At 51.0% G+C, this 11,503-nt stretch overlaps 1 protein-coding gene across 1 annotated transcript; it reads left to right on the top strand.

The window, feature by feature from the left end:
* Positions 1–2,598: 2,598 nt before the first annotated feature.
* Positions 2,599–5,686, top strand: NEU4 (neuraminidase 4). The gene is made up of 3 exons (XM_024108377.3): positions 2,599–2,841; positions 3,426–3,681; positions 4,464–5,686. Exons 1-3 carry the CDS (start codon positions 2,611–2,613, stop codon positions 5,549–5,551), a joined length of 1,575 nt encoding a protein of 524 aa, XP_023964145.2. The 5' UTR covers positions 2,599–2,610; the 3' UTR covers positions 5,552–5,686.
* Positions 5,687–11,503: the final 5,817 nt, after the last annotated feature.

Raw genomic sequence — 11,503 nt, 5'->3', positions numbered from 1 at the left:
CCAAGTCCTTAGAGAGCGGGGTCCTCCCTCTTTCGTCCAGGCGAGCGGTGCTCGCAACCCTGCGAGGCAACCCTGGCTCCCCGCGGCTCGGTTTTTCCTTGAGCAGGTCCTGCGAGACGGTGCTCGCCTTATTGCCGAAGAAGGGGGACCTCCACGATCTTCGGAATTGGCGTCCCGTCTCGCTCCTCAGCACGGACTATAAGGTCGTGGCGAAGGCCATCTCACTGCGGCTACGGTCCATACTGGTGGACGTGGTTCATCCAGACCAGACCTAAACCGTCCCGGGCCGTACCATCTTTGACAATCTTTATCTGGTCCGGGATCTCTTGACGCTTGGGTATAGGGATGGTCTGTCGTTCACCCTCCTGTCCCTGGATCAGGAGAAGGCGTTCGAGCGGATGGACCATGGGTATCCCCTGGGCACTCTGCGGACATTCAGCTTCGGACCCAGGTTTGTGGGTTTTCTCCAGGTGCTGTATGCCTCCGCAGAGAGTTGGTCAAGCTCAACTGGACCCTGACTGCGCCTGTCAGATTCGGGCGAGGGGTGCGTCAAGGCTGCCCGCTGTCGGGTCAGCTGTACACGCTGGCCATTGATCCCTTCCTTCGTCTCCTTCGCATGAGGTTGACGGGGTTGGTGCTCCGTGAGCCGGAGGTGCGGCTGGTCCTGGCAGCGTACACCAACGATGTGCTCATCGTGGTCCAGGACCCGGACGACCTGGTGCGGGTGGAGGCTTGTCAAGCTGTTTATTCAACAGCCTCCTCTGCCCAGGTCAACTGGGACAGGAGCTCTGGCCTGGTGGTCGGGGCCGGGTGGCAGGCGAGCCCCCTCCCACCCGCACTTCAAGCCATCCGGTGGAGCGCGGGTCCGCTGCTCTATCTTGGCGTTTATTTTTCTGCCACGCATCCGTCTCCGCCAGAGAACTGGCACTGTTTAGAGGACAGGGTGACTGGGCGGTTGCGGAGCTGGACAGGACTGTTCCGGTGCCTCTCCCTCAGGGGGAGAGCACTGCTGCTCAACCAACTGGTCGTGTCCATGCTCTGGCACCGACTCAACACCCTGTGCCCGCCCCCGGGGTTCCTGGCCAATCTCCAGAGATTGGTTCTGGGTTTTTTTTGGCCGGGACTGCACTGGGTCTCTGCAGGGTTTCTCCATCTCCCCCTGGAGGAGGACGGACAGGGCCTGATGTGCATGCGCACGCAGGTCCATGTCTTCCGCCTCCAGGCTCTGCAGAGACTCCTTTATAGTGCAGGTGGCTTGGCGTGGAGCATGTTGGCGCACACCTTCCTCTGCTGCCTGCGAGGGCTCCGATACGACCAGCAGCTCTTTTTTCTCCATCCGAGAGGTCTTCCGCGAGACCTCTCCAAGCTGCTGGTCTTCTACCAGGACCTCCTCCAGGCCTGGAGGCTGGTTTCAACAACCAGGTCCTTTGTGGCCACCGAGGGGGTAGATCTCCTCGCGGAGTCCCTGCTACACAATCCCCATCTTCGTGTGCAGGTGGCGGAGTCCTCCTTGGTGCGCTGGAGGTTGGTCCTGGCAGGAGTTACCAAGATCGGAGACCTCCTGGAGTACGACCTGGGGGACTGGGTGGATCCCCAGGCGCTTGGTCGCCGCATGGGGCTCTCCACCCTTACAACACCCTGGTGCGTGCTCCAGGAGGTGGAGGCAACCCTGCTTCCCGCGGCTCGGTTTTTCCTTGAGCGGGTCCTGCGAGAGGGTGCGCCCCGCCCACCCCTCACTCCAGGCCCTCCGGTTCTTTCCATCGGCCCCCTGCCCCGTGAGCCTTCCTGGCCTCCCGAACAGCCTATGTCACATGCTGAGTAGGTGGTGATTGTGCCAGATATTGCAAGTCCATGCAGTATCTCTGGGGACCATTGTATTAAATTTATAAATGGCTGATGTATGATTATGTTTTCCTCTGTGGAGGAGGGTTACCACAGCACCTCCAGGAACAAAAAATTGGGGGGAGAGGGGGGAATGATTACCTTGGGGATTGTGAACAATTCTAGGAAAGCTCCACTCCCTGGGATCTCTGGGTCAGACTGGGTTTTCCAGAGACTCAAATGAAGATTTGGTGTAAAAAGGCTGAGTTTAAACTGATACAGGCCTTCTTTTTGTTCCAGCAAATGGCTGGGGCTGTCTGTCCCAGGGGGACCCAACCCTAGCAGAAGGGTGGGACAAGACTTTGGCCTGCTAGGGGCTTATAAGACTGAGAGGTAACTGTGGTATTAGGTGTGTTTTAAATCTGTTTGTTGTTTTTTACATGTTTTCTCTGTAATGCTTTTACCTGAAGAATAAATGTGTTTGCTTAGGAAGAGCTGTGTGGGACTGCTGACAATACACTGTTCACAGCCTTCAGAGAGACAGCAATGCACAGGTGCCAGAAGTTAGGCAGGTGGTTTGCTGGGGTTATTCCAGTCTAAGGCAGCCTTAAAACCTCTGGTCAGGAGGGAGTGGGACATGGGTCCCTACCCAGAGACCGGCGATGACTGGAGACCTGAGACCTGATTGGGCACTGCTGGAGCGGACCAAGGGGGGGATGAGGGGGGATACAGACACAGGTAACTGCACCAGTATTTTCTCCTTTGTTATACATCATCTATTGGGGGTTTATGTGTTTTTTGTCCCAGGCTGCAGCCGTGATGGGATCGCGCCATTTCCCAGCTCGCACCGTGCTGTTCGAGAGGGAGCCGAGCGGAGTGACTTACCGTGTTCCAGCGCTGCTCTACATCCCCTGTATGGCAAAGCTGTTGGCCTTTGCTGAGGAGAGGCTGAGTATTGATGATGCCCATGCAAACCTGCTGGTGCTAAGACGAGGGACCTTCCTCAGGAACTATGTGGAGGTGAGTGGCAAGACCGATGCTGTTAAATCAACTAATGGGGCAGTTGCCTGGAACAACAAAATAGTTAGGGCCAGATCTGTGGGAGTCCCCGTGGCTGGCTCTACGTCACCCTTTCCCACCCCACTGGTGTGGGGCATGACAGGGAACCAATGGGGTGTGTGGCTGGAACAGACAACCCTGTGTAACATGATATAACTTAGAGAAGCCGTGAGGCTTTTCTCTGTGGGGCTTTAAAATGAGGAAGGATAGATAAAGCTGACATGACCTGATCTTGTTCCCACCCATGGGTCCTGCCTTGGGCATGACGTGACCCAAGGAGCAGGCCCAATGTGCCTGTCTGTTGTACGAGTTGCTGTGAGGCGTGCAGAACTCCCATTTTCATAAAGGCAGCAACACCTCCAGCTCCAGCAGGGAGAGCAACCGAAAAGAGGATGGTGACTGGGCAGAGCTATGGAGTCAGCGTGGGACAATGGCTGAGCTGACCTGGTTTGTGAGGGAACAGACAAAGGCCACAGTTCAGGAAAAAAGACGGGTGAGAGAGAGTCAGTGAGATCCAGTAACCCCATCCTGCCCTCTCCTGCTAGTGGGAAGACATGAGAGCACTGGAGACTGCGACCTTGAAGCACCATCGGTCCATGAACCCCTGTCCTGTCTACGATGAATTCACAGGCATCGTCTTCCTCTTCTTCACTGCTGTGCTGGGCAAGACTTCCGAGGCCTATCAGATCATCACAGGCCAGAATGTCGCCCGCCTGTGCTACGTGTCCAGTTCCGACCAGGGGCGGAGCTGGAGCAAGGTTACTGACCTGACACAGCAGGTCATTGGCAGGTCCATCACAGGTAAAGATCCCAAGAGCTAGGCACGGGGGAGGGGAGAACGAAGGGGTTCAGAGGTGTCTGGGGCAAAGTGCTGTCTCCTGGCTTCCTAGGAAGCTGTGTGTGGGCGTCAGTCAGAAGGAAGTGCACTTCCTGCAGCCTGGAGCTTTGCTTGCCCAGCATTGGTAAATGGCCAGGCCCAAGGCAATAGGAACAGCAGGAAAGAAGGAGCAGAGCCACCAGAGTCAGGAGAGAAGGCGAGGAGGCGGAGCATGGGAGAGAGTCAATATTTGCAAGGTTCTCTCTCTTTTGATCAGTTGTGGCCATGGCCAAGATACTTAGGGGAAAGAGGCTGATCAGCTGGGCTTGCGCCTTCCCTCAGTTGCTGCTGGGGAAGCCTTGCTTGCCTTAGGCTCTGCACCCCATGCTCGGTGGGCTGACATGACAACACAGGGCTCAATGACATGCCTGGCTCTCAGTTCAGGTGCTAGTGGACAGCTGGGCTTCTCACAAGTAGCACCATCAATGGCATCCTTGGCAGAGAGGCTGAGGAGTGAATGAGTCTGGAGACAGAACTACCCTTTTCCCTGGAGAACTGGTCTCTGGAGCTCAGGATAGAGGCACAATGAAGGGGTGCATAAGGGATGCTGGCGCTGCCACATGCTGTGCTGGGGACATCACAGGCTCAAAGGCTCAGCCCCTGGCTCTGGCACTAAGTGCACTTCTAAGGGAAAAACAGTTAGAGGGAGAAGATGGAGAGGGTAGAAGGGAAGGTTCCCGACACTGGTCTTTTCTTTTCTGCACAGATTGGGCCACTTTTGCTCTAGGCCCTGGCCATGGAATTCAGCTCAAGTCAGGACGACTGCTGGTTCCAGCCTACACTTACCACATCGACTGCAAGGAGTGCTTTGGGAAGCTCTGCAAGACAACCCCTCACTCCTTCACCTTCTACAGCGATGACCACGGCCAGAGATGGCGCTTTGGCGAGTTCATCCCCAATCTGCCCACTGTGGAATGTCAGATGGTCTCCGTGGATGAGGAGGATGGCAGCAATGTCCTCTACTGCAATGCCAGGAGCCCCTTGGGCTTCAGAGTGCAGGCGCTGAGCACGGATGATGGAGCAGTTTTCCACTTGGGGCAGCTTGTTCAGCGGCTTGTAGAGCCCCCCCATGGCTGTCATGGCAGTATCATTGGCTTCCCTGCCCCTCTCTTCTATGCCCCAAGCAGCCCCTATTCACGGTGGAGCACGCCTTGGTCTATCAATGGCCCAGACTGCCTACTGCTGTCTAGAAAAAACACTAGACACTGTTATCGCCCTCTCTGTGATATGGCTGTTGAAAACCCAGCAGCCATGTCTTTGGGCAGCCAGCTGCAGGACCACCAACAGCCAGCAGGGTCTAAAGAGCCCAGTCCTTCCAGCAGCCATTACGAGATCCATGATTCCATGTCCTCAGCTGTGTCATGTGGAGGTCAGGAGCAGCCTGAACCAGGAGCTGCTAACAAATCCATTTTCCTCTTCCAGACCCCAACATGGGTGCTCTATTCCCATCCAACAAGCTCCAGGTCGCGGATCAACATGGGTGTCTATCTCAGTACATTCCCCAGGGATGCAGATAGCTGGACAGAGCCCTGGGTTATTTATGAAGGCCCCAGTGCCTACTCAGATCTGGCCTATATTGAACTGACCTACTCGGAGTTCTCAGCCACTGGGATCCCAGCCATAGCCTTTGCTTGCCTGTATGAAAATGGGACGAGGTCCCCCTATGAGCAGATCTCCTTCAGCATGTTCACACTGTATGATGTGATTCAGAACATCCCCCTGAAAGCCACATCACCAGACCCGAAGCACCACTTGTATAAGAAAAAGAGGGGGAGGAGTTGTGTCACCTCCTAAAGCTCCAACTCCACAGCACTCAGGAGCTAGAAGTGTGGGATGGAACTCGCTACACGGTGGCATGAAGGATGCCTAATTATTTGTATTCAGACTGATAGTGGGCCGGATCCTCAGCTGCTGTAAGCAAGCATAGCTCCCCTGCCATGAGTGAAGGTATGCTGCCTTACACCAGCTGAGGAGCTGACCCACACCTTCATCAATGAAAACATCAAAGGCCCAAGCTGCAGACGCATATTCACGTATCCTACAGAAGTCAACGGGACTAGAACATGCATAATAGAGCTTGCTTGTGTAAGCAAACGCTTGCTTGTGTAAGCAAACGCTTGCAGTCAGGCTCAAGCCCAATGTATGGTTTAATATTCTAGAAGGATCTGTTATCCATATATTACAGTGCAGCTGTGCAGGAACACGGTACATTTTTACAAGTAATCACAAAACACTGTGCACTTTTACTTAAAGGGGACTCACTTTTAATAAGAGAGAAACATCCTGATGTGCGATTGCTCTAAGATACAGTGACCCTGATTCAGCAGTGCCTTGAGCTCTGTGCAATAGTATGCAGCACTGCAAAATGCTCCTACCAGTCTCCGGGGTAACAATATTGCACCCCGGCTGCACAGGTGTAAATGACACCACAAGGTGCCATGTGGCATGAGACCCAGCGACCCAATGGCAAGAAAACTAGACGTTACAAAAAATGATCGTGCTGCTCATTCATTACCAGCTAGAATAGACATGCCCAGTTGTGGCATCCGTACCACTGCATCAGAAAGCCTGCAGAAAACTTCAGCTGCAACTAGCCATGGCTCCTTTGTATAGGAACTGTGAAAACACCCTTTTATCCCTCATCAGAGGGATGGTTCTGCTATGTAAAATTCTCCAGCTAGTGAAGACTTGTCAAGTGAAGTGAACTTTGGCCATAAGGGCAGGCATAGGCCCGAGGAAGGATTAGAGGAGAAGGAACTAGGACTGCCTCAGCATCAGTCACAGCTCTGCCACAGGCAATGTGTGGCCATGGGCACGTCCCTCAGGTTTGAACACTTTGGCCGAGGTCTGGCTAGACTGCAGTCCGAGGTGTGACTGCAGCACTGTAGTGATCTAGCTTGGCTCGAGACAGTGTGGGTACGGCTAGTTGTGAAGCTGCGGTACTTGCACCGGTGGCAGTATTGGCTAGCTACTGGAGTGGCTCCCCAGAGCTCTGGTCAGGCTTGTACAAGCCAGCCTGCCACTTGTGCCACTGCTGCCACCCTGCTGCTGCTGTTCAGGGCAGCCAGATTAAAGCTGGCTTGGGAAGGGCTACTCGTGCTGCAGGCACGCCAGGGTGGACATACCCAGAGTTTGCCACCTCAAACCAGGCTAATCAAGCTACTTATTGAGGCCCCTAATGATGAAGCTAGACTAATTTACTTTGTTTGCTCACCTTTGCAAATGATGGTCTTTAAAGGAGAAGATTCAGAGATTCCAAGGCCAGAAGCAAACATTGTGATCATCTACACGGACCTCTCATATAACACAGGCCGTAGAACATCCCCAAAATAATTCCTAGAGCATATTGTTTAGAAGAAACATCCAATCTTGATTTTAAAAGTGCCAGTGATGGAGAATCCACCACGACCTTTGGTAAATTGTTCCAATGGTTAATTACCCTCCCTATTAAAAATGTACACCTTATTCCAAGTCTGAATTTGTCTAGCTTCAGTTTCCAGCCACTGGATCATATTAGACCTTTCTCTGCTTCCTTGAAGAGCCCATTATTAAATATTTGTTCCCTGTGTAGATACTTATAGATTGTAATTAAATCGTCCCTTAACCTTCTCTTTGTTAAGCTAAATAGATAGAATTGGGGAGCTCAATCTCTGTTGAAGTGATGTCATGGTGAGAGTCTGTTATAGACTACCAGACCAGGGGGATGAGGTGGGCAAGGCTTTCTTCCGGCAACTAACAGAAGTTACTAGATTGCAAGCCCTGGTTCTCATGGGAGACTTCAATAACCCCGATATTTGCTGGGAGAGCAATACAGTGGTGCACAGACAATCCATGAAGTTTTTGTTAAGTGTAGGGGACAATTTCCTGGTGCAAGCGCTGGAGGAAGTGCAAGTAGGGGCAGAGCTCTTCTTGATCTGCTGCTCACAAAAAGGGAAGAATTAGTAGGGGAAGTAAAAGTAGATGGGAACCTGGGAGGCAGTGACCATGAGATGGTCGAGTTCAGGATCCTGACACAAGGAAGAAAGGAGAGCAGCAGAATACGGACCCTGGACTTCAGAAAAGCAGACTTTGACTCCCTCAGGGAACTGATGGGCAGGATCCCCTGGGAGAATAACATGAGGGGGAAAGGAGTCCAGGAGAGCTGGCTGTATTTTAAAGAAGATTTATTGAGGTTGCAGGAACAAACCATCCCGATGTGTAGAAAGAATAGTAAATATTGCAGGTGATCAGCTTGGCTTAACAGTGAAATCCTTGCTGATCTTAAACACAAAAAAGAAGCTTACAAGAAGTGGAAGCTTGGACAAATGACCAGGGAGGAGTATAAAAATATTGCACAGGCATGCAGGAGTGAAATCAGGAAGGCCAAATCACACTTGGAGTTGCAGCTAGCAAGAGATGTTAAGAGTAACAAGAAGGATTTCTTCAGGTATGTTAGCAACAAGAAGAAGGTCAAGGAAAGTGTGGGCCCCTTACTAAATGAGGGAGGCAACCTAGTGACAAAGGATGTGGAAAAAGCTAATGTACTCAATGCTTTTTTTGCCTCTGTCTTCATGAACAAGGTCAGCTCCCAGACTACTGCACTGGGCAGCACAGCATGGGGAAGAGGTGAACAGCCCTCTGTGGAGAAAGAAGTGATTCAGGACTATATAGAAAAGCTGGACAAGCACAAGTTCATGGGGCCAGATGCGCTGCAGCCAAGGATGCTAAAGGAGTTGGCAGATGTGATTGCAGAACCATTGGCCATTATCTTTGAAAACTCATGGCCATCGGGGAGGTCTTGGATGACTGGAAAAAGACTAATGTAGTGCCCATCTTTAAAAAGGGAAGAAGGAGGATCCGGGGAACTACAGGCCTGTCAGCCTCACCTCAGTCCCTGGAAAAATCATGGACCAGGTCCTCAAGGAATCAATTCTGAAGCACTTAGAGGAGAGGAAAGTGATCAGGAACAGTGAGCATAGATTCACCAAGGGCAAGTCATGTCTGACTAATCTAATTGCCTTCTATGATGAGTTAACTGGCTCTGTGGATGAGGGGAAAGCAGTAGACATGTTATTCCTTGACTTTAGCAAAGCTTTTGATACGATCTCCCACAGTATTCTTGCCGGCAAGTTAAAGAAGCATGGGCTGGATAAATGGACTATAACGTGGATAAAAAGCTGGGTAGATCGTCGGGCTCAGCGGGTAGTGATCAATGGCTCCATGTCTAGTTGGCAGCCGGTATCAAGCGGAGTGCCCCAAGGGTCAGTCCTGGGGCCGGTTTTATTCAATATCTTCATTAATGATTTGGAGGATGGCGTGGACTGCACCTTCAGCAAGTTTGCAGATGACACTTGTCATAAATAGAAAGGGAAGGGTAACAACCCTCCTGTATATAATACTATAAAATCCCTCCTGGCCAGAGGCACCAAAATCCTTTTACCTATAAAGGGTTAAGAATCTCAGGTAACCTGGCTGACACCTGACCCAAAGGACCAATAAGGGGACAAGATACTTTCAAATCTTGGGAGGTTTGGGGAGGAAGGCTTTTGTTTGTGTGCTCTTTATTTTTGTGTGTGTTCGCTCTTAGGACTAAGAGGGACCAGACATCAATCCATGTTCTCCAAATCTTTCTGCACAAGTCTCTCGTATTTTCAAACTTGTAAGTAACAGCCAGGCAAGGCGTATTAGTTTTATCAATTTGTAAATGTTCCTTTTGCTAGAGGGTTTACCTCTGTTTGCTGTAACTTTGAACCTAGGGCTAGAGGGGGTTCCTCTGGGCTCTTTGAATCTGATTACCCTATAAAGTTCTTTTCCATCCTGATTTTACAGAGATGATTTTTACCTTTTCTTTTAATAAAATTCTTCCTTTAAGACCCTAATTGATTTTTCATTGTTTTAAGATCCAAGGGTTTGGATCTGTGTTCACCAGGATTAATTGGTGAGGTGATATTCTCAAGCCTTCCCAGGGAAAGGGGTATAAGGGCTTGGGGGAAAATATTCTCAAGCCTGGCCAGGAAAGGGGGGTTAGGGACTTGGGAGATATTTGGGGAAAGGCAGAGTTCCAAGTGGCTCTCCATAAATATTTGGTTAAAACGCTTGGTGGTGGCAGCATATTTTTAACCTAAGCTGGTAAAAATAAGCTTAGGGGGTCTTTCATGCGGGTCCCCACATCTGTACCCTAAAGTTCAGAGTGGGGAGGGAACCCTGACAAGACTAAACTGGGAGGAGTGGTAGATACGCTGGAGGGTAGGGATAGGATACAGAGGGACCTAGACAAATTAGAGGATTGGGCCAAAAGAAATCTGATGAGGTTCAACAAGGACAAGTGCAGAGTCCTGCACTTAGGACAGAAGAATCCCATGCACCGCTACAGACTACAGACCTAATGGCTAGGCAGGAGTTCTGCAGAAAAGGACCTAGGGGTTATAGTGGACAAGAAGCTGGATATGAGTTGACAGTGTGCCTTTGTTGCTGAGAAGGCTAACGGCATTTTGGCTGTATAAGTAGGGGTATTGCCAGCAGATTGAGGGATGTGATCATTCCCCTCTATTCGACATTGGTGAGGCCTCATCTGGAGTACTGTGTCCAGTTTTGGGCCCCACACTACAAGAAGGATGTGGAAAAATTGGGAAGATTCCAGCGGAGGTCATCGAAAATTATTAGGGGGCTGGAGCACATGACTTATGAGGAGAGACTGAGGGAACTAGGATTGTTTAGTCTACAGAAGAGAAGAATGAGGGGGGATTTGATAGCTGCTTTCAATTACCTGAAAGGGGGTTCCAAAGAGGATGGATCTAAACTGTTCTCAATGGTACCAGATGACAGAACAAGGAGTAATGGTCTCAAGTTGCAGTGGGGGAGGTTTCGGTTGGATATTAGGAAAAACTTTTTCACTAGGAGGGTGGTGAAGCACTGGAATGGGTTACCAAGGGAGATGGTGGAATCTTCTTCCTTAGAGGTTTTTAAGGTCCGACTTGACAAAGCCCTGGCTGGTATGATTTAGTTGGGGATTGGTCCTGCTTTGAGCAGGGGGTTGGACTAGATGACCTCCTGAGGTCCCTTCCAACCCTGATATTCTATGATTCTGTAAGACATGTTTTCTAATCCTTTAATCATTCTTGTCGGAACCCAAAAGCTGGAAAGCTGCAGGGGTTGATGGTATTCCTCTGGAGTTTCTCAAGAACCTGGGGAGACGGGGACAGGAATGGCTGGTGGTGTTTTTTACCGCCGTGCATAGAACTGGAGAAGTGCCAAGAAACTGGTGACAGGCAACAGTGGTAGCCCTATTGAAGCCTGGGAAACTCCCAGAGGGTGCAGACAGCTACTACTCCATCTGTCTCCTCTCAACCACCAGAAAGCTCATGGAACGGGCGCTGCTCTGCTGTCTGTCTGACATTATCAAAGACATCCTCCCAGTGGGGCAGGCAGGATTTTGCCCGAAGAGGAACTGCTGTGACCAAGTAGCTTCACTTACCAGTCACATTGAGGCAGGATTCCAATGTAAGTTGAAGCCAGGGATCACGCTTGTTGATTTGTCATTGGCATGTAACACCATCTGGAGACAGGGCCTCATCCTCAAGATCTCCCGCGTTATTCACTGCCAGCAAACGATCCGCCTCTTGGTGGCGATGACTGGGAACCGCCACTTAATGGCTAGATCAGTAGACCAAGAACTCTTAACTTGGGCATCCCTCAGGGCTCTGTCCTGGCCCAGCTACTTTTTAATCTATATACCGCGGATATACCAGCAACAGAGTTGAGGAAATT

This window comes from Chrysemys picta, chromosome 9 (genome assembly GCF_011386835.1).
Source record: "Chrysemys picta bellii isolate R12L10 chromosome 9, ASM1138683v2, whole genome shotgun sequence".
Classification (NCBI taxonomy): Eukaryota; Metazoa; Chordata; order Testudines; family Emydidae; genus Chrysemys; species Chrysemys picta.
This window is presented reverse-complemented; position numbering and strand designations above follow the sequence as displayed.

Excerpts from the sequence above, each read along its gene's own strand:
- NEU4 (XM_024108377.3), top strand. The coding sequence starts at position 2,611 with ATGTGTTTTTTGTCCCAGGCTGCAGCCGTGATGGGATCGCGCCATTTC. Across the intron at positions 2,842-3,425 it reads TCCTCAGGAACTATGTGGAG|TGGGAAGACATGAGAGCACT; the intron begins GTGAGTGGCAAG and ends CTCTCCTGCTAG. Across the intron at positions 3,682-4,463 it reads CATTGGCAGGTCCATCACAG|ATTGGGCCACTTTTGCTCTA; the intron begins GTAAAGATCCCA and ends TTTTCTGCACAG.